This window comes from Leopardus geoffroyi, chromosome B2 (genome assembly GCF_018350155.1).
Source record: "Leopardus geoffroyi isolate Oge1 chromosome B2, O.geoffroyi_Oge1_pat1.0, whole genome shotgun sequence".
NCBI classification, from domain to species: domain Eukaryota; kingdom Metazoa; phylum Chordata; class Mammalia; order Carnivora; family Felidae; genus Leopardus; species Leopardus geoffroyi.
In genome coordinates, this window is record NC_059332.1 from 171513 (window position 1) to 192451 (window position 20939).

At 55.7% G+C, this 20939-nt stretch overlaps 2 protein-coding genes across 7 annotated transcripts in view; one reads left to right on the forward strand and one right to left on the reverse strand.

Annotated features, from left to right (window-relative positions):
* Nucleotides 1–12332, forward strand: part of ZFP57 (ZFP57 zinc finger protein) — a 25849-nt gene extending 13517 nt beyond the window's left edge. For all 5 annotated transcript variants that reach the window (XM_045497148.1, XM_045497145.1, XM_045497146.1 and 2 more), the window contains exons 3-6: nucleotides 6857–7300; nucleotides 8058–8184; nucleotides 8606–8689; nucleotides 9334–12332. In XM_045497148.1, the coding sequence (XP_045353104.1) occupies nucleotides 6857–7300; nucleotides 8058–8184; nucleotides 8606–8689; nucleotides 9334–10559 (1881 nt within the window). In that variant the 3' untranslated portion in view covers nucleotides 10560–12332. The remainder of the gene's footprint in view (nucleotides 1–6856; nucleotides 7301–8057; nucleotides 8185–8605; nucleotides 8690–9333) is intronic.
* On the reverse strand, nucleotides 11140–19927 carry MOG (myelin oligodendrocyte glycoprotein). Of its 2 annotated transcripts, none has more exons than XM_045497151.1 (8): nucleotides 19733–19927; nucleotides 18334–18681; nucleotides 14338–14383; nucleotides 13417–13437; nucleotides 13182–13202; nucleotides 11796–11912; nucleotides 11568–11588; nucleotides 11140–11290 (listed from the first exon to the last, which is right to left on the reverse strand). In XM_045497151.1, exons 1-7 carry the CDS (start codon nucleotides 19815–19817, stop codon nucleotides 11576–11578), a joined length of 651 nt encoding a protein of 216 aa, XP_045353107.1. In that variant the 5' UTR covers nucleotides 19818–19927; the 3' UTR covers nucleotides 11140–11290; nucleotides 11568–11575. The 2 variants fall into 2 exon arrangements, with proteins under 2 accessions (XP_045353107.1, XP_045353106.1); XM_045497150.1 differs by having other exon boundaries at nucleotides 14338–14451.
* Between the last annotated feature and the right edge of the window lie 1012 nt (nucleotides 19928–20939).

The following is a 20939-nucleotide window of genomic DNA, read 5'->3' on the forward strand; positions in this document are numbered from 1 at the left end:
AGGGATGGGCAACCAACAGTTGAGAGTTAAGGAAGCCCAAAACAGAAACAGGTTGTAAGGTTACAGGGGCAGGAGACAAAGCAGACAATTACAATAACCCTCCTACTGAGTCAGGTATATGAAATAAGACTTTGAACTCATTGAAGCATGTCTGATAGTGACTTTAGCCATGAGGTTAAAGTGCTTCAGGATGTAAGGTTTACAAGATTAGCGTGTTGTTTTATGTGGGTCTAATTATAAAGCCTTCCATTGCGTTAGCATCACAAATCAGAATAAGGCCGAACAAGGGTACATCTTACCCCTCGAGGAGGATGGTAAGTAGGTCAGCGATGCCGTGCTAGCATAGGCTTTCTAAAATTTACCTGTTACCTGTGTCTCCCTCTCTCTCTGCCCCTCCCCTGTTCATGCTCTGTCTCTCTCTGTCCCAAAAATAAACGTTGAAAAAAAAAAAATTTACCTGTTACCTACTGCCAATTCAAATAGTGAGTAAGCTGTACCTCACCTATCAAAAATCATGTTTTTGTTGGTAACATCATAGAGACTAGAAGGATAGTGGTGCAGGGGAGATATAACACTTATTAAGTGTCTGCCATGCATCGAACAATTTTTTCATTTAATCATGAACACTTCTTGAACCCAGGGTGATTAATATATCCTGACTTAGTTAAGAATGAACTATCTAAAGTCTCCCATATTGACATAGAATTTTGTTGACAGGAAGAAGAAATTTAGCCAATAGATATTTCTCAAACTTTCTGGGGTGCACATGTAACATATCCAGATATTCCTTTATGTTTATATACATATTTTATACATGTAAAGTTGTGTTCTGTAAGTGTGGGGGTCTGTCCCTTTTTGCTTGTCCAAGCTCTCTTTTTCTGGTAAGCGAAATCCCACCCTCCTTGTCTTACACGGTTGCTTCCCCCCAGTCCCAGCCAACTGTACCACCCTACTCTCTTGGAATAGTGATTGACATCAGTGTAGCCAGTGGTTGGCTACAATGGTTGGCATGTGACCTGAATGGCACCAATCAGAATCCTTTCCTGTTTCAACAGGAGAAACAAGAACATTTTTTTTTTTTAATGTTTATTTATTTTTGAGAGAGAGAGAGCATGAGCAGGGGAGGGGCAGAGAGAGAGACACAGACTCTGAAGCAGGCTCCAGCCTCTGACCGGTCAGCATAGAGCCCAATGCGGAGCTCAAACCCACAAGCTGTGAGATACGACCTGAGCTGAAGTTGGACACTCAACTGCCTGAGCCACCCAGGCGCCCCAAAACAAGAACGTTTTTATAAAATGTGTGGAAATCCATTATGTGTGTGTGGGCCTTGGGACTTAGTGAGCAATGTATTCAATCAAGCGGTCATTACCCTTATAATCTAGGACCAAGTAAATCCCAGAATCCTAGTACTGAGCCAGAATAAGTTTGAATCTCTTAGCGCCTCCCCTCCCTCTTTTGGCTGGGCTGCTGCCAAGGGGAGGTACCAGCCTGGCCAGCCTGGGGGTGTCATTAGGCTGTGAGGGAAAAGAGAGAAGCATCGTGTCCAGGAATTTCCAAAACAGGTCTATATAACTGTCTGGATCATTACTCAGGAAGTAGCCAAGACGAGATTATGCTTTCAGGGGGATAGGAGCACAGGGCGACCAAAGCTGCCTTACTAAGGCAGACAAGGAGGAGGTGAGGGGAAAAGACTAAAAGACATCCCTTTCAGTCAACTTTTGAGAAGGCTGTTCAGCCTGTGAATGGTGTGGTAGGAAGCATGAAAGATGCACTAATTACCTTGAGTATCAGCCCACTGTCAAGAGGCTTTACAATAAAAAGCACACCATTGTCAGACTAAAAATGGTATGAAAAGCCAAAACATGAGGCAGATTAGTTTCAAGGGCCGCAGTGCTATTGCTGGAGTAGGTTGATGGGACCAGAAAAGAAACATGTACCCTAAAAAAGTGTCAGCAGTGGTGAGGCACCACTGCTCTCAGAGAAGGTCAGAGATCCAATCAAGTCCATCTGCCAGGAGCAGGTGGGGAAAATGCCCCTTGCTATGTGGCCTCCCTCTTGCGAGACAAATGGAACAGTCACAAGCCCAAATCAGATCCTGACCCTTTACTTCGTGCCCAGTCGATGATGGTGCACGTCTTGCTGCATCCGGGATGATGATGGATCCAGGCAGCAATGGGGTGATTCTCCCTCAGCACATTGATTCCAGGCCCGTCTCATCAGACAACAGGCTCCTCAGATGTTAGGTCAGCAGTTGGCTTTATTTCTCTCTCCAAGGAGAGATTTGTAACCAGCGTAGCTTTCCAAGTGCCCGACCAAATAGCTAGGCCATTGGCACAGCCCAAGGGTCAGTAGAATTGCAGGAAGGCTGATCTGTTGGTGAGAGCCATGACAATGGCCCTGAGTTCTGCCCCCCAAGTAGAATGACAGCCTCCATGTCCGGCTGTGAGTAACTGGCTCTGAGGCTGAATGTCTGCATCAGCCAGAGACAGCACTGGGTTCTAGCTTCACTGAACCCCAGCGGTCCAGGTCTGGTGACCTGAGGGCGCTGCTGAGCCAGCACTTTGCTTCAGATGGCAGACTGGGGGATAAATCCTCCCCAAAGGGACATCTGCCACTTTTCCACGTAGAACTGAGACATTTGGGCCAGGCCAGCTGCAGCCCTAAATGTACCATCCCCCTGTGACAAGCAGGGCTTATCAGATCTCTCCCACTTGGTGAGAAGTTGAGTCCAAGTTGACCAACCTGCAAATGTGACTATGAAGCCAAAATGTCCAAGCTTCCTTGGGTCAGGTGTTTCGTTTTAACAGGAGCCCAATAACAAAGTGCGTCTTCCTTTCAAAAGGAATGTATCCAGTGACCATGTCAGGAAGGTGGTGGGCCCAAAACTGAGGGTGCCACTGTTGGGTTAGAGCCTTTGTCAGCAAGATCCTCAGTCACAGAGACTTGTTGCTGTTGGTTTGAAACCTCAGGAATTTTCCTCGGTGGGGTGGGGGTGGGGGTGGGGGTGGGGAGTGGGATCTGAAACAGGCCACCATACATGGAGGGCAAGGAGTGACTGAAGAAAAAGGCAGGCCACTCCAGGTTGGTAGGTGGCAGTTTTATTTTTTCAACGTTTATTTATTTTTGGGACAGAGAGAGACAGAGCATGAACGGAGGAGGGGCAGAGAGAGAGGGAGACACAGAATCGGAAACAGGCTCCAGGCTCTGAGCCATCAGCCCAGAGCCCGACGCGGGGCTCGAACTCACGGACCGCGAGATCGTGACCTGGCTGAAGTCGGACGCTTAACCGACTGCGCCACCCTGGCGCCCCTGTAGGTGGCAGTTTTAATAAGCAAGGGACTCACATACGAACTTAGTATTGGGTGGCCACACACCTGTCCACCAGAATCTAAAAGTTTACATAGAGACCTTGACTGGGTTTGGTCATGTATTCAGTCCACGTGGTGTCAACACCACCTGCTCCCTCAAGACTGTGTCCCTGAAACAGCCCCCCTTGTGAGTGCATCCCAAGGACAGACAGCAAGTGAGGACCCTCTGATTGCCCAGGGCCTGCCCTCTGGTCAGCCATTGGTCACGTCCTCTGGATGAGCTTCTCCAACAGTGGCTCCGTGGGCAGAGTGCTTGCCACAGCTTGCTAGATCGGTGCAGAGGTCTTTCAATTTATTGCCTGTGTGTGAACGAGGAGGTCTGGCAGTGGTTACAGACCGAGAACCAGGAAGTCGGCCGGGCTTTTACAGTTTGCAAAATCTGTTTGTAAACATGGCCTCCACTAAATCCTCAAAGGCGGCTACCAAAATGGCATCCTGGTTGTTGCTAGATTCCAGACCAGGGTCTGCGTCACCAGGCTGGTGCTCAGCTCAAGGGTTTGTGTCGGTGTTTGGAACCACACGGATGAGAAGCAGAAGGGTTTCTCCCTTGTTCCCTTCTCGTCAGCCTTCAGTTGTACCAAACCCAGGCCCCAGGCTCCATGCACAGAGGCGGCCCCAATTCCAGTCCTCCTCCCAGTCCTTCTCTCCACACCTGTTGAACCTCAGTGTCTGCGTCCTATCTTGTTCCACATTGCTGTTGCCCCTGTCCCACCCCTCCCCACATTTCAGAATGTTCCTCTGCCTCTGTCAGCAGAGCTAACTTGGTTTCCCCTACCTGGTTTCTTCTCATCATGGAGCATCCGGTGCTGCTCTCTGTCCAGGTTATACACTCCTGCTACTCAATTGAGCGTCCACAGCACTGAGCGCTGCTGGTGGCCAAGACTAGGGCTCTCCCGACCCCCTCCCCAAACCTGTGGTCCAGTGCGTGTTGAATACACGCACGGCACGAACTCCCTATTCGTTCGTTCCCTCGTCTCCTTGCTGGCCCTCAAGACTTGAGGATCAGATCAAAGTGGCAAACTATGGTCTGGGGTCCGGCTGCCTTGTTTTCCAAATGAGGTGACGTGTAACCAGGGCTGGGATTCGAGCAAGGAAAGAGAGGCATGTCTGTGCACGTGCAGGGTCAGATCCTGTCTACTGAAAGGCTGCTTTTGTTTTCTCAGGCTTAATGGAAAGCACCCTAGGCAGCCCTTCCCCTGGCCTCAGGACGGCGGCAAGTCCGCAGGAGCCCCTCCCACTTTCCCTCCCGCCCAGCCCCCAGCCCCAGCAGCCTATCTGACTCTGCAGGCAGACTGGGATGGTGTGTGCCCAGGGGCTCCTGGAAGAGATTTAAGGCTGGGCGCCTGCCAGCCACACAATGCTGGCCCTGGAGACCGGGAGCAAGGCGTCTGCTTTCAGGCCCCATGCAGCGGCAGGCGGGCTTTGGGACCCTTTCTCACCTGTACAGCCAGAGTAACTAGTCTACCTAAGGGGATGCTTTAAGGATTCAGTGGAGGAGGCCATGTTTACAAAAGTACTTTGGAAAGCCCGTGCCGATGTGAAACATAAAAGATGATAGTAATACAAAATGGAATAAGTGCCAATCGAGTGGAGAAAATAAATGTGGTATCTGTTGGACTGATTGCAAAAAAGAGAGATACCACTTGAGAAGGCTGAACTGAGTCAGGGTAAGTGGCCCAGGCCAGCAGAGTCCCACCCCACAGGGTCCTCTGCTCCCCGGGCTCCAGCATTGAAGTCCCCGTGTGTGATCTGCCCTTTGCCATCATTGTTCTTTTTATTTTATTATTTAAAAATCTTTTTAATGTTCATTTATTTTTGAGAGAGAGAGATTCAGAGTGCCAGCAGGAGAGGGGCAGAGAGAGAGGGAGACACAGAATCCGAAGCAGGCTCTGGGCTCCGAGCTGTCGGCACAGAGCGCTACTGGGGGCTTGAACTCACGGGCTGGAGATCACAACCTGAGCCCAGATTGGATGTTCAGCCCCACTGAGCCTCCAGGCACCTGGCCTTCATTTTTCTATGATGCTGTTTACCTGTGTTTGCACCTCTCCTTCTGGGGGCCTGTGGGTCTCGTTTTTCTCCCTTGGGCTCTAGATGGCGGTTGGAGGTTGTGAGTTTTAATCAGAGATCATTTAATCCTCTTTTTTCAAGAGCAAAGGAAGGTTGGGAATGAGGCGAGGTCCCGGTGCTGGGTGGGACCAACGGTGACTGCGGGTGGGAGGGTGGGCTGCTGAGGGGGCGGGCTCTCTTCCTTTCTGGCTTCTCAGACGGTGAACCCTCGACCTTGGCTGGGCCACCGGGCGGTGGGCTTGTGGAGCCTGGCTGGGGGAGCGGGGCGGCGGGCTCGGGGGCGCCCCACGCCCCGGAGTCCCTGTCCCCAGTGCGCGGTGGGTGAGTGGGGCAGGGGGGTGTGGAGCCCGCGTGGATAGAGGCACATGCGGGCTCTCTGTCCCTCACTCGTCCGCCCAGACCTCGGCGGGCAGGCGGGCATCGCGCCCCTCACCCTGGAGGAGCTCCGCACCGCGGGGACCCCAGGGGAAACCTGGGTGTCCGGGGGTGGCCCGCGGTGCTGGGGCATCAGGGCCTGCTCAGTGCGGTCTGGGTGGATAGGGGGACCTCCTCAGCTCCTGCCGGGGGAGTTAAGGGGACACGCTGTGCCACATGGCGCTGAGCCTTCTGTGTTGTTCCCTGCTGGTGGGAGGCTTCACCCCGAGGTCGCAGGGCTGGGCAAGGGCCGGAAAGGGTTCTGGAGGGCCGAGCTGGGGGTGCATGCAGGGGCGGGCGGTGGGGGGACGAGTGCAGTTGCGGGGGGGGGGCGTGTGCAGGGGCTCTGCCTGCCTCGAGGCCTCAAGGGCCCAAAGCTCACCAGCTGTAGCTTGGCGGGTGAGTCTGGGTTTGGGTCGCTGGCAGAATTGTTGTGGGACAGACAATGGTTTGGGGGTCGAGAGAGAGACAGGGTGCAGCCTGGGGATAGGGAGCTGGCAACACTTCCCTCGGGGGATCTGCCTCCTGGGAGGGTAGGACCCGGGCCTCAAGGTGTGCTGAGCCTCCCCCAGCCGGCCTCCTTCCCCTCCGAGGGTGTGGATGTGGTCAGTGCTGGGCCGATCCGGGGTCCTCTTCCCTGAACCCCAGCAGATGCTGTTCCCACCGCTCGTGCAGCGCAGGGAAGACAGGCCTTGCCGGTGGGCTCTGCTGGGCCAAGGGTGCAGTCAGGGGGGTGGTTAGGGGGGAACTGGGGGCCGGGGGCTTGCACAAGGGGTTTGTGACCCATCCAGAGCTTGTGCTGCCCAGGAACCATTTCCTCAGTGGTGCAGAGGCTTCCAACACAACTGTGCTGGGGCCAAGCTTGCAGGCATCTCTGGGATTCAGGTTCCTTAGCGTGGGTGATTGTCACATCCCGGCCGTGTGGAGAGGGTCCTGTGGTCCAGAGAAGACGCTGTAGTCACTCAGTTCCCCTCTTGCTGCCTCGTCTTCTTTCCCTCTGACCGCAGGTTCCTAGAGGTGGGCACCAGCCAGTGACTTGGAGCAGGAACCGAGGGCCGGTGTCTTCGGAGCCTCAGCCTGGTGTCCCCGGACGCTGGTGGCTGAGCCCTGGTGACCGGCCTCTGAAGCCTGAACCAAAGGTGCGCTGCGTTGTGAAAGAGGGGACTTCACACCGGACGACAGCCCCTCGGGGCAGAGACCTTGGCCTTGGAGAAGCCATGCTGAAGCCGGAGGCGTCTGCAGAGCCCCTCCATCTGCTGCGTTTCCCGGAGACCAAAAGCCCCGGGAAGGAGTGCGACCAGCCTGGGGGGCCGGGCCAGGAGGGGAGAGAGCCGGAAACAGACACCATGGAGAAGCCTGTCCAGCGTATGCAGAAACTGCTCCCTCGGGTGGAGGAAGACGCCCAGCAGGAAGCCGCACGGAGAGAGTGCAGGTGGAGGGCGTGGGTGCAGGTGAGGACCCCCAGCTGGGGAGGGCGGGGCTGTCCCGGACCCTGGAGCACTTCCTCTGTCCCCAGTCTGTGGTCTCCATCTGTGGTCCCCGTCTGTGGTCCAGCGGAGTTTCCGACTGTCCCAAGCTCAACAACTCCAGGACACGGGGCTGCCAGGACTGTCTGAGCCTCCACCCCACCCAGGAGCCCTTCCTAGAAATCGGGGAGTGACGGCCCTTTTTGTCTACGTTCGCTTTTTTTGTATATTCAGCGTATGTGCCCCTACCCCCCCCACACACACATCTTTTCTTCCCTCCTCTCTATTCCTCTCTCTCTCTCTCTCTCTCTCTATATATATATATATATATAGAAAGAGAGGACAGAGAGAATCCCAAGCAGGCTCCTCACTGTCAGTGCAGAGCCTGATGTGGGGACTGATCTCACCAACTATAAGATCATGACCTGGGCCAAAATCAAGAGTCGGACACACAACCCACTGAGCCACCCAGGGGCCCCACCTTCCTTTCTGTTAGATCAATGTTGCTGGCTTTGCGTCGGTCTTTTCCTATTTCTGCCCCCCTTCCATGGTTTTCTTTCTTTTTTTTTTTTTTTTAAGATATCTCTGCACCCAGTGTGTGGTGCAAACCCAGAACCCCAAAATCAAGCGTCACCCACTCTCCTGACTGAGCCAGTGGGCACTCCCCTTCCCTCAGTTTTTAAGCCTCGTCCTTGGATGCCTGTCTCATTACAGACTCCCTGAGTCTCTCCTGCTCTTCCAGAAGCCAGTCACCTTTGAGGATGTGGCAGTGAACTTCACCCAGGAGGAGTGGATGTATCTAGATGCCAGTCAGAGGGCCCTGTACCAGGACGTTATGTCAGAGACCGTCAGAAACCTGATGTCTGTAGGTGAGAGCCTGGGGCTCACAGGGCTCTTGGGACATCTGGTTTCCCTCAGCAGGCCGCTCCCAGTTGGCTTTACTGACCCCGTATCTTCCTTACCTTACAGGTGTGAAAGGTGTAGGTCACTAAGCTTGGGGTAAAAGAAGAAATAAAAGCCTTTATGAAGGCAAAGATAATACTTGTAACTTGATGACAGTTGGAAAATGTACCCATTTATCTGAGCAGTGTTGACTGAGTTGCTCCTGTCATGTGCCGGGGACTTTGCTAGGGGTCTCCTCCTCACCGAAGTGTCCCACATTGTGGTCCTTAAACCAAGGATATGGAAGGAGGTAGCCTGTTGTTCCCATTGGATAGGAAAGGGCCAGGCCTGGGGCCTCAACCTTCTCTCCTTCCCACCCCCGAGTCGGCATCTTTCTGTCTAACCCAGATGTGGTCACGAAGCTTGAAGAAGAAGAACAGTGGAGGACCGAGCTCCAGCTCCAACCCCCAAGTGGAGAAGGCCTCCGTTCAGGTAAGTGTGGCGAAGGTGAAGGCAGGAGGAAGGTAGGGGCCAGGACATGCCCCGGGTGGCTGGGAAGCTGACCCAGGGCGCCAGGGCTCAGGCACCCTCCCCCAGCCCGCATCCTTCCAGGAGAGCTGGGGCCATTCGCTCACGCCCATGGCTCCAGAGGAATACCTAAACTGTTTGGGACAAGCGAGCGTCTGGAGTCTCTAGGATTGGGCTTACGCTCCTTCTGAGAGAGCAGACAGGAAGGGACATGAGCTCAGTGCTGAGCTCACGCAGGGGACACTTGTGCGGACCGCATGCTCCGGCTCGCGCCTCTCATCCCAGCTTGAGTAGTGAGGGCACCACCCTTCACTTTGGTGTCCCCGTTTATATGACACATGAGGTCACCTATAGGAGTCAGTGGGAGCTTCTGGAAGTGGATTTCCAGAAATGTAGGTGTAGCCCAAAGTTCTGATCTCTGATCTTACTGGAAGATTCCACTTTAAAATTTTTATTTGCTTTGAATTTGGAAACCCAGATGTCTGCTCTGGCTCTAGCCTGTGAGGCCCGGAGTAGGAGAGGGAGGGAGGGCGGGCCAGGGGCCCTCTGGTGAGTGGGTCTTGTTAACCTGCCCCCCCCCCCCCCCCCCCCCCCCCCGCCCACTGCAGGAAGCAGGAAGCAGGAGCTTCCAGAAGGGAGTCCAAGCAGTAGGGGCAGAGATGAGGAGGTCCCCCTTGCTTGCAAAGGCTCAGGACGACCCTGTGCCCCCGTGGGTTCCGGGCCCAGGACCCCTGAGTGTTCAGCCCCCCAGGCCGGGCCACCGTTCACCTGCCACGTGTGTGGCAGGACTTTCAGGAAGCGCTCCAACCTGCACAGCCACCAGTTTGTGCACAATCCCCACAAGGCTAACAGCTGCAGCCAGTGTGGGAGGTCCTTCCGGAACCCCAGGGACCTCAGCTACCACAGGCGCATGCACCTGGGGGAGAGGCCCTTCTGCTGCCCGCTCTGTGACAAGACCTACTGCGACGCCTCGGGGCTCAGCCGTCACCGCCGTGTGCACCTGGGCTACCGGCCCCACTCCTGCGCCCTCTGTGGAAAGGGCTTCCGGGACCAGTCCGAGCTCAAACGCCACCAGAAGACCCACCAAAACCGGAAGCCGGTGGCCAGGGACTGGAAGCATGTCGTGAGCCCTCCAGGCTCCAGCGCTCTGTCTTGGGAGCCCCTGGACAGGAGCCAGGCGAGCAGCCGGGAGCCCGCGGACGGGACCCGAAAACCTGTATTTGGAACCAGGGGTCCTGTAGCTCAGACCCAGCCACCTGCAGACAAAAAGCGGGCGATCGCTGTGAAGCCTCGGGCACCGGCCACGGCAGCCCCGGGGCCTGAGACCGGGACCCAGGAGCCTGACACCAGAGCCCCCTGCCTGGACACCAGTCCCCCAGCGAAGCCTTCAGGACTCCAGGTCTCCTGTGGCCCTTGCTGCGCCCCGACGCTGAGCGGGAGAGCCTGTCCGTCCAGCCACCACAAGGCCCACGTCACCGAGCCACGCTGCTGCTTCCGCTGTGGCAAGGCCTTTGGGTCCCTGTCGGGGCTGGCCAGACACCAGCACATGCACTGGAGGCAGCAGGTGTACCGCTGCCCCGCCTGTGACGTCTGCTTCGGGGACAAGGAGGGCCTCGTGGGCCACTGGGGGGCTTCCAAAGGCAAGGACCCGTGTCTGGGCAGCCCCCACGCGTGCCGGGCGATCCTGGCGCAGTGGCTTGGCTTCTTCCGAGACACCTCCCCTTTGGCAGGAAAGGAGCCGGTTGTGCCCCGGGATCTGGGCCCTGGGCCCCCAGGAGAGGGCAGGGGGGAGGGGAGAGGGGGTGCAGAGCCGAGAAAGCAAGTGAGGCCGTGAGGGTCTCGGGACGTGAAGAAGCAGCCGTTCTGTGCGCCTGCGTTTCCTAGTCCTGACCTCTGGGCACAGGAAGGGGTGAGGGGTCATGAGGGAAATGCAGAAAGGAACAGGGGTGAGCAGTGGTTCACGGAAACCTGTATTATCATTACTTAGCACCTGCTTGTTTCTTTGTGTCTGACAGACCATCAAGTAGTAGTTGTTGCAGAAAACGGTGGAGGCTCTGATGGACGGGAGGGAAGGGGGCTGCGGGCCACGTCTGGGCTCCCCAGGGTCTCCAGCAGCTCGCTCACTCGGCTCTCATGGTTTGGACCCTTCCTGCCCCTTCCCGCAGCCCTCCACCTCTCTGCCCTGCCCCTCAGGACTGGCGTCTTGGAAGAAACAACCACCATTTTCGAGGTTAGAGCACTGGAATGTGCAACAGGGGGGTCCTGGTCACAGTCCGAGGCTGAGAGCCTGCTGCCTGTGTCGCTGTCCAGCTCAGGTGACCTCATCGGGGAGAGGAGCGCCCGCCTGGCTGTGGCCAGAGGGGGCTTCCAGACGGAAGACAGGACAGGGGAGACGAGGGGACAGAAAGGCCACGACAGAAGGAAACAATCCCATTGGCAACTCCGAGCATTCCTGGAAACGCAGATTGGAAAGTCCCTGCAGCGAGGAGGCCAATGAGTGTTCAACATGGGGGATCCGCATCCTGAGGGCCGGTCCATGGGCCAGTCCAGCTCAGAAGGGGTTTCCTGGAAAGAGGAGACAGTGATTTGAAAATCTGTCAGTGGTTGCGATCACCAACCCATTAAACCCGAGGACAGGGAAAGCCCTGGCGAAGCCTCTCTCCTCCATGGCTGGTCTTGGAGGTGAGGTGCCAGGTGGCTGCTGGACAGTGTGGGAATTGGGCAGTGCGTGGGAGAGGCCCCTGCCTCCCCCTTGGGGTCGCTCAGCTGCCCCCACTTCCTTTTTCTGCCTTCCTGGCCTTTGGTTCTCAGCTTACAAAAGGAAGAAAGGAAGAAAACTTACTTAGCTCTTCAAGAAATTGCCCTGAAAAAAGAGAGAGAGAGAAATGGGTGACCGGTGGAAGATGACGGGCCCCCTCCCCACAGAGTCCCTGAGGAGCCTGGACGTGGCCTTGGGGACACAGGGGGGACAAAATCCGGTTCCCTGCATCTGAAGCCCTGGCCCACTCTCTCCCTGTTCGGGGAGGACCTGGTGCCCCATGGCTCTGGTCACCCTTGTGGCCCTGTGCACCTGCCAGTCTCCGATGCAGCCAGTTGTAGCAGATGACCAGGGCAAGCAGGGGTCCGAGCACCGGCACCAGCGTGAACAGGGTGATCTTCCAGCAGGGCACCCTCAGGAAGTGCGGGTCTGGGCGGGTCACAGAACAAACGGGATCAACGACTGTGTGTCCCTTGAGCCCCACCCACCCGCACTCCTCTCATTGTGGCATTCTCAGCCTGGGCTCCAGGAACCCACAGAGGTCTGCAGAGAGCTCAGGGCGTTTGTGAACTTGGGGGAGAAAAGCAGTATGTCATCAGCAGTGCCTGTGCCTTTATCGCCGGTGGAAACCACGGATGACTTTCGTTCCCATTGGGGTTGTTGCCGAATTCTCAAAATGCTTGTCAATGTTTTGAAATTGTGACTTATTAGACCTGCTGCTACATTCTTATTTAAAGCATTTTTGTTATTTAAAGAAACATTCATGACTATATTACAGATCACATGTTACTAAATGCAAATGTGTTTGTATTTTGATACCTGTATTTCAATTCAGTGGTTCTCTTTGCAGTCCTCTGTGTTATGGTTTATGTGTACATTTAAAAACATTTTTCTGGAAAAGGGTCCATTAGACTTTGCCGGAATGCCGAGGAGATTCACGGGACAGAAAGAATCTGCATGAATCCTACAAAACAAAGATCTCGGTCCTCCCTGTTTGGGTTGCAAAGACGTGTCTGTGTGTGCACGTGTGCGTGTGGCCTGCACGCTGATGCGACGCCCTGTATGCTGGGATTGCCCGCTCACGGCCAGGAAGGCTGCTCAGAGCAGGGCCCTGTGCTTTGCTTATGGCATCTTCCAATTTCTGCAACGTCCACACGACTACTGTTTGGGCCCTTCTGTTGCAGGCGCTCTCCTGAGGCCCTGGGCAGCCTGCAGTGGACAGAAAGGACAGAGACTGTTCTTGAGGGGCCAGCGTTCTGTCAGGCCTTGGTGGCTTCTGTTTCCCGAAGCCATCAGGTACGGTTACTTGTTCTGTGCTCTGGAAAGCTCATTTCCACCATGTGAGCTCAGGCGGTGACATAGAAGTACTTTGTTCTCCAGTCGATTCTGTCGCCTCCCCGACTAGACCTCAAGTGTATGTACGAAAGACCGGCTTACCTCCCCTCTGTAATGTCTGAAAAGGGAAGTGATGTGCAGAAAGTCCCTGCGATTCCTACAGAACGGATTAGCACGGAAGGCTATTAGCACGTTTGGGACAGAAACGTAACAGAAGAATTTGCTGTCAGCAGCAATCCTACATGCAGACAGATGTGACTTACGCAGAGAGAGAAGGAGAGGCAGAGGGCGGACAGGAGGCCAGCCAGGAGCCAGGCCTCTTATCACCCGGGTGACCCGGGGAACCGGGGCCCCGGCACTTACCGAAAGTCCGGTGGAGATTCTCTGGAAGGGAACACATGAGCCTGTGTTACTTAACACTGTTTCTAGTGATACAGGGAGGGACTGCCTCCACCCCGGCTGACGGCGGGTTGGGGAAGCCAAGTTGGCGCGATTTAAATGCCACAGCCTTTCCGTGTGAGGGGGCACCGGGAGGGTATCGGAGAAAATGGCCAAAGCCAACGGGAGGGGTGGCAGATGGAGCGAGACTGAAACTCACCTATCTCTGCCCGAAGTTTTCCTAAAACAGAGAAAGGCAGCATTTTTAGTGCCGGCGCTGGCATTGGACGGGGCCCCTTTCGCCCCCGGCAGCCGGGGGCCCTGGCTTTACTGTCGACCCTCCCCCGGAAGGCTCTCCGTTCCGAGGCCCCTTGGCCCCTCAGGGCTGTCACTTTGTAAATCTAAAGCCACTTCCTGTCTGAATGGGGACGGGAGGAAGGAAACCTTCAGGAGGACTGGTACTTAGAGGCGGGGTCCCAACTGGACGCTTTGCATCACAATATCCCCTGGGGCGGACGGGCGGCTTCCACCCCAGGCTGTTTCCTGCTCCGCCACGTGAATGGAGGTCACCGGGTACCCGGGCGAATCCAAGGGGACAGAGGACCCCTTCATTGCTCCTGCCAGCGTGCCCTCCCCAGGGGTGGGATGGGGGACAGGGTCCTGTGTGTTGGCTTTGAGGACACCTGGAAGAGAGGGCCCTGCACGGACACTCGGGGCACAAAGGGACTTCCCGGACAGTGTTGGACGGAGAGGAAGGAGGAAGTGTCTTGAGCACCTAGTACGTGGCGGGTCCTTACTAACCCTCCTCCGGACACAGACCCGTCCAGCCCTGCAGCTCGGTCTCCCGGTGTGGTTCGGGTGAGGCCAGCTCTGCCCCCTACAAGGCGGTCAGCCTCAGTAAATACCGAACCTGTCCGGGCCTCAGTGCGTCCTCTGTAAAGTGGGCCGTCCTACATCGGGCCTAGCTCAGAAGGAAATGCAAGGTCCTGTTACACAAACGAAAGCACCGGGCAAGACGTAAAACTCGTCATCGTGGAGTTTTGAACCCAGAACTCACTCAAAGCCACACGTCAGTCAACCGAGCTCTAGAGGCCAGCTGGGTTCAGGGAAGGGTCCCAACAGCCCACCGTGCAGCCTGTACCTCTCAGTCTGTGCTGCAGGCAGAGGTAGACGAGGCCCAGCGAGATCTGCAGGAGGAGCACGGGGAGGACAGCCATCAGGACCAGCACCCCGGGGTTGATCCAGTAGAAGGGATCTGAAAGGCAGAACCAGGCTGCACGCCCAACACCAGCACAGCGCCTGCGTGCGTCCAGCGGGGTCAAAGAAGATGGCACAGCTGAGCTTGGCCTCAAAGGAAAGGCAGGTTTGCTCCCAGGAAGGGCTGGTTATTGGCACGGCTGTTCCCTAGGCCAGTCGCAGAGTTCTGAGAACCAGCTAAGACTCGGGGCTGGGCCTCGAGGCCGCGGGGGTGACACAGAGAAAGGTTACGAACCCGCCTTGTGGAGTGTTTGAGCAGGGATGTGGTAGGACCGTAGGAGGGCCGGCCTCTGGCTCCCACCTACCGTTTCCTTCCTGGGACCTTGTTCCTTGGGACCCTTTGGGCCGGACTGGTCTCAGCGTGCCCGGCTGGGGTCCAGCCCTTTTCTTCTTGCCCCCCCCCGCTCTGGGGGGCCAGATAAAGACCCCGCTGTCAAAGGTGGGGCTAAGTCACTGCAGGCAGCTGGTCCAGGAGGCTTCTTAGCAAGAAAACCCTTGGAGCTGCAGGCTAGGCTGGCGCGAATTGCTACGCCGACCAGAAGGAAGTGCCAGTCCCTCTCTCAAAGTTCTCACCAGCAGCCACCTGCAGTGATTTAGTTAGCAGCTCGTGCTTTGCCCACCTCTGTCCCTTCCCACAGGGTTAGAACCAGACAGAAGAAAGGGAGTGATACCAGCCTTTCTGAAGCGAAGCAGTAAGGACTCTATGAATGCCTGAAAAATTAAACCGGAATCGAGTGAACTTCCCTGGCTCACAAGAAAAGTGCAGGCAGACCACGTGATGAACGGCGCGGGAGACCCCGCAGGACACAGGCGAGCGGTGGGTCCGCTGGGGTCGGACTCAAACTAAGCAACATGAAGGTATGTTTGTGAGGCAGTCGGGGGACTCCGAACACAGAGTGGGTATTGATGACGGTAAGGAATTTTTGTTAATTTGAGAAGATACGATAAGAGTATTGATTTATCTCTCGTTCGAGTGATAGTTTTCCCCAGGTGACCACCTGCACGTGGGGCTCACGCCCCGAGCCACGTCACGTGCTGCCCCCTCCTCCATTCTCGTCCATTCCCGAGCCTTTAGCCTCGGGATGAGAAGGCCGCCTAGGAACCGCCTAGGATCCGCCTGGGGAGGGGGGCTGAGTGGGGTCGAGTGAGGCCGGCCGGTTCTTGCCGGAAGGTGGTGCGGTCACTGCAGTATTTGTCTGCTTCGTGTGCCCCCGACTTTCAACACTGGAGAGTTCAAAGACAGGGTCCGAGACAAGTAGTAAAACCACCAAAAATGACAAGAAAAAAATAAAGCTGGAAAGAGAGAGAAAAGGCTGGAGAAGGAGGGGGTTTCCTTTCAGTCCTAGGTTCTCAGATTCCTGGCTCCCCAGGCGAGGCAGGCAGGCGGCCCGCATTTACTTGTAAATCAGGCTTTTTTTAGACTCTGAGGCCTGCGGACTCTGGGCTGGGAGAGGGGGCTGGAATGTGAGGATCAAAGGAAAACTTTCTCCCCCGAGGCAGTTTTGGTTTCTCTCCTTTCCCTTCTTTTCTTTCTTTCTTTTCTTTTCTTTTCTTTTCTTTTCTTTCTTTTCTTTCTTTTCTTTCTTTCTTTCTTTCTTTCTTTCTTTCTTTCTTTCTTTCTTTCTTTTCTGTCTGTCTTTTTCTCTTTCTTTCTCTTCCTTCCCTTTCTTTCTCTTCTTTCTTCTTTCTTTTTTTCTCCCTCCCTCCCTCCCTTCCTTTCTCATCCCCTTCTCTCTTTCTTTTCTTTCTTCTTTCTCTTCCTTCCCTTTCTTTCTCTTCTTTCTTTCTTTCTTTCTTTCTTTCTTTCTTTCTTTCTTGTCTGTCTGTCTGTCTTTTTCTTTCTTTCTCTTCTTTCTTCTTTCTCTTTTTTCCCTTTCTTTCTCCCTCCCTCCCTTCCTTCCTTTCTCACCCCCCATCTCTCTCTCTCTTTCTTTTCTTCTGTCTTTGTTTCTTTCTCCCTCCCTCCCTTCCTCCCTGCCTTTCTCACCCCCATTCTCTCTCTTGTTTTCATCCTTCCTTTCCTGTGGGGGAGGCAGACAGGAGGGGGAAGGGTGGAAGGCGGCAGACTCCCCTTCCCTGCAGGTACAACCCCCCAGTAGACCAGCTGTGTGCACAACAATCTGTGGCTCACAAAGCCATCTTCACATCCCTGCCTCTTCTCCAGAAACAGTGCTTTGTTATCGTGCATACAATGCCACCTCCTGGTCCCGGCACAGCACACAAAAGTAAACGATTGTCTGAAGAGCCGGTGGGGAGGAGGGGAAGGGCCTGAAGCACGGGCCCTTGAAACATTTTTGTTCTTCAACAGGAAAGCCCCCTCTCTCTCTGCCTCGCCCTGTCCACGTCTTCACCAGCCTGTGATAACGCCAGAGAACAAATGCCGAGTCACCCGTCATACAAACGGGAGAGGAGGCTCTGAGGGGGGGTCGTGCTCAAGGCACAGCTGTCACTTCCTGGAGTCACACTCACTTGGTTTGCTTATCCACCTGGACCACGTTTGCCAAGCATGGGGTTTTCAGTGATGTTCCTTGTCTGAGGAAACACCACAAACACATCCACTGAGGGATTCATTCTACTGGGGTTTGGTCATTTTGACTCGTCAGGAATGACGCCTTTGTTTATAACAAATGCAGGAAAACATTCCAAACACTCGGACCAACTTCCAGATTATTCACAATCCCATTTGGTGGCACGAAATAATCAGAAATGAATTATTTTGGATTTTGCTGCCTCTATTTCTCAGGTTTTTTATTTTGGGTTTTCTTTATCTAAAAAACTTTTCTTTAGGGGTGCCTGGGTGGCTCAGTTGGTTCAATGTCTGACTTCGGCTCAGGTCATGATCTCATGGTTTGTGAGTTCAAGCTCTGCGTCGGGCTCTGCTTCAGACTCTGTGTCTCCCTCTCTCTCTGCCCCTCCCCTGCTCACACTCTGTCTCTGTCCCTCTCTGTCTCCCTCTCTCTCTCTCAAAAAGAAACATTAAAAAAAGTTTTCAAAAGGGCCTTTAAAAAACTTTTCTTTAGGGGTGCCTGAGTGGTTTGGTTGGTTAAGCATCCAACTCATGATTTTGGCTCAGGTCGTGAACTCACAGTTTGTGGGATGAAACCCCAGGTTGGGCTCTGTGCTGACAGCACGGATCCTGCTTGGGATTCTCTCTCTCTCTCTCTCTCTCTGCCCCTCGTCAACTTGTGCTGTCTCTGTCTCTCTCAAAATAAATAAATAAACTTAAAAAAACTTCTTAAATTTTCTCTCTACATACCCACATACTAGAAGCTCTTTTATACGGGTGCATAAATATGATCACATGGAAAATTATGGTCTCCCCTTTGCTTGGATCTCACTGTGTTCTCCCTCCTCTCCCCTCGTCCCCCAAAGTGAACCACATTCCCTGAACTTCCTTAGGGGTTTTCTCTCATGTTACCGCAATACATCTGTATCTACATCTGCACTCAAACCATGAGGTCCTGCGTTTGTTTCCTACATTTTGTAGCTTGCTTGTATCATTCAGCAGTACTAAATGGCCTCAAAGCCAGCAGCGTGGTCCTGAAACAGTATTTTCTTTTCCTTTCTTTTAGGCTTATTCAGTTATTATTTTGAGAGACACAGAGACAGAGTGAGAGGGGGAGGAAAAGAGAGAGAGAGAGAGAGAGAGAGAGAGAGTCCCAAGCAGGCTCCGTGCTGTCAGCAGAGAGCCCGACTTGGGGCTTGAACTCACAAACCGTGAGATCGTGACCTGAGCCCAAGTCAAGAGTCGGACGCCTATCCGACTGAGCCTCCCAGGCACGTGATGCCTCTCCCGGGACCGAGGTGCTTGGTTGGGGGATCTCGTGTCAGCTGGGAGGAGGACTGGAGTCCCCGCCCCGGCGGTTAGAACACCACTCACCCTCCACTTTGAGCTCCATCGCGGCCTCCTCCTGGTAGGAATGGTCCCGGAAGAAGCAGGTGAAGCCTCCTTCATCTGAGAACCTGACCTTCCGGATCCTGAGGGTCACCTTGCCCTCGCCCATGTTGTCCTTCAGCAGCTCCGTCCGCCCCCGGTACTCGGGGGCCTGCTCCGCGTCCTGATCCCGGCCGTTGCGGTAGAGATGGACCACCCTGGAGAAGGGGGGCCGGTACCACCCCACCTCCATGCCCGTGGCGTTCTTCCCCGGGTGCATGCGGCACGGCAGCTCTGCTTCATCCCCCACCAGCGCCCGGATGGGGTGGCCGGGTCCTATGACCCTGAACTGTCCTGTCCAAGACACCCAAGAGAAGAGAGCGGTGTCAGAGGGAACCGTGACGCACGGGCCAGTCTCGGGGGGCCCCTCTGCAGCACTGAGGGGAGACGCCGGCTTTTACGTGGGATCCTGGAAGCAGGGAGCCGCGGCCTACGGAGGAGCCAGAGGGGCCCCGGGCGGGGGGGACGTTCTGGCGTGTGGTCACCCTCCTGCCGGCATGGGCATCGTGGACTCTCGAGCCTGGCCTGTGGGTCCCGTCGCGGGCAGTGGCCCAGCACCTGGCGGTTTCCCTCTCAGGAGGGGGGGGGGGAGCCCCCTGTTTGAACCAAACCAAGCCGTCCCCACTCTCCCCTGGAGGGTTTGCCTCCCCCCCCCCCCCCCCACTGCCTCTCGGTCCTGCGTCCTTGTCCACACCCTCTGCCCGGAGCTGGTTCCACGGCCTCCCTCCGGTCTGTGCCTCAGCCCACACTCCCAAACCTCTCCCCTTGGAAGGTGTCAGCCAGCCTCCCAGCTGCTGCTTCCTCCACGACACGCGCAAGGACTTGGCCAGGGAGGGCAGGACTGGGCCTCCCCGTTGGCGGCTCCCTGAGGTCACGCGTCTGTCTTCTGTTTCTCTATTTCTGCCAGCACAGGACAGCCGGGCTCCGCTGTAAACCCCGGCCAGCGCTCAAATGTGTGCAGGAGCGTTCTCGAGCACGACAACAGCATGCCTCTGGACACTGGCAAAGATTTCTCAGCGGACGGGAACTACTGTGTCATATACCTCATCGTGCCTGGACAGCAATCCAGGAGCTGTTACCAGTGTCTGCCCGTTCGGTTGGCAAGAGACCCCAGCTGGAAAGTTGGGTCAGAAAGAGGTCAAGGAAGGCCCAGGTGAAGGCCGCACTGTGGGCTCTGGGGTCTCTTCTGAAGCTGCAGCCGGCCGGCGAGGCTTTCCAGGGAGGGGGCCGGGTCAGCACGGCCGCGCTGGACAACGTGAGGATGACTGAAGGAGGTGAGCCCCGGGAAAGCAGGTGTTCTGCTGTTGGTCTCCCTGGGCCTCCCCAGAAATAAGAGAACTCTTACCTGCGTAGCTGAAGGACAGCTGGAGGAGGAGGAGGAGGAGGAGGGAGGGAAGGCTGGGTGGAGGGGAGCTCCATGCGCTTGCCATCTGCACCGTGACTGGGGACAGAGAGCCCCTGCAGAGAGGTGTCCCCTTCCTCTGACAGAGCCCGAGGGGAGGACCCGGGCGGCCCGGAGCAGCCCCGGAGTCGCCCCTGCCAGGCACTTACACAAAAGGGCTACTGACCAGGGGACGCCAGGGTCAGCCTTCCCCACCCCCTCCGAGCCGCGGAGCAGAGGCTGCCTGGTACTGGGCCTCCGCCCGCCCCTTGTCCGCGGGCCAGTGAGGCTCCTGCAAGCCCCCTCTTCCTGGCCAGCAGGGGCAGAGGGTTATCATTGGCTTTTGGAAAAGGAAGGACATTTCTGCTGTCTCATGAGGTCACGGCCAGGCCTCTCTCCCTGCCCTCTCAGCTCCTCTCTCCGACACAAACCCAGGCTCCTGCCTCACTCTCAGGTGTGTGCCCGACCCATTCCCAGAGAATATGTTTTAGAAGGTCATGAACCAGCGCCATGAAGGCGGCCTGAGCTCAGAGAGGCCGACTTGGAAGAAGGAAGTTCGCGGAGGTCGGTGGCCAGCAGTCAGCGTAGCCGCCCAGGACCCGTCCCCCAGGCTTGGCATCATGCTCTGATGGCCTCTGTGCCACTGGGGAAAGGGGAGACGTTGAATGGAAATACACCTTTCCCCTTACCCTCAGAAGCAGCTGCTCACTGAAGGGCGAAACTAGTATCATCACTGATTGGAGAACAAAAACAAGAGGCAAAAAATTAAACTTCCTTACAATTGCAGCCCATCGACAAGTACTTGAAACAGCCACTTCCTCTGGAAGCTCAGCGGCCCCCAGGTTCCTACTTTGCTGGAGGCAAAAGGCAACCTTAGCTGGACATCAGCCAACATCCGCTTTGACATATAAAATTCCCCTGGGAACCTCCTTTACTGCCCCCCCCCCCCCCAAGGTATATGCCTGCAATCGTCCTCCAGGCTCATGGCCGCTGATACACAGCGGGAGGGTCTCAGGACCCAGGTGTCGCTCCACTGTAGTCAGTGACCTAACAGCAGCTAGCCCCTCAAGGCCCCGGGAAGCTTGCTCCCAAATTCCTTACAGACTTACGCTGTCCCTGACCCCCTCCCAACCTGAGGGTGTGTAACCTGTGACTCCTCACAACCCCACAA

Excerpts from the sequence above, each read along its gene's own strand:
- MOG (XM_045497150.1), bottom strand. The coding sequence starts at position 19,817 with ATGGCAAGCGCATGGAGCTCCCCTCCACCCAGCCTTCCCTCCCTCCTC. Across the intron at positions 18,682-19,732 it reads GCTGTCCTTCAGCTACGCAG|GACAGTTCAGGGTCATAGGA; the intron begins GTAAGAGTTCTC and ends TGTCTTGGACAG. Across the intron at positions 11,913-13,181 it reads GAATCTCCACCGGACTTTCG|ACCCGCACTTCCTGAGGGTG; the intron begins GTAAGTGCCGGG and ends TGACCCGCCCAG.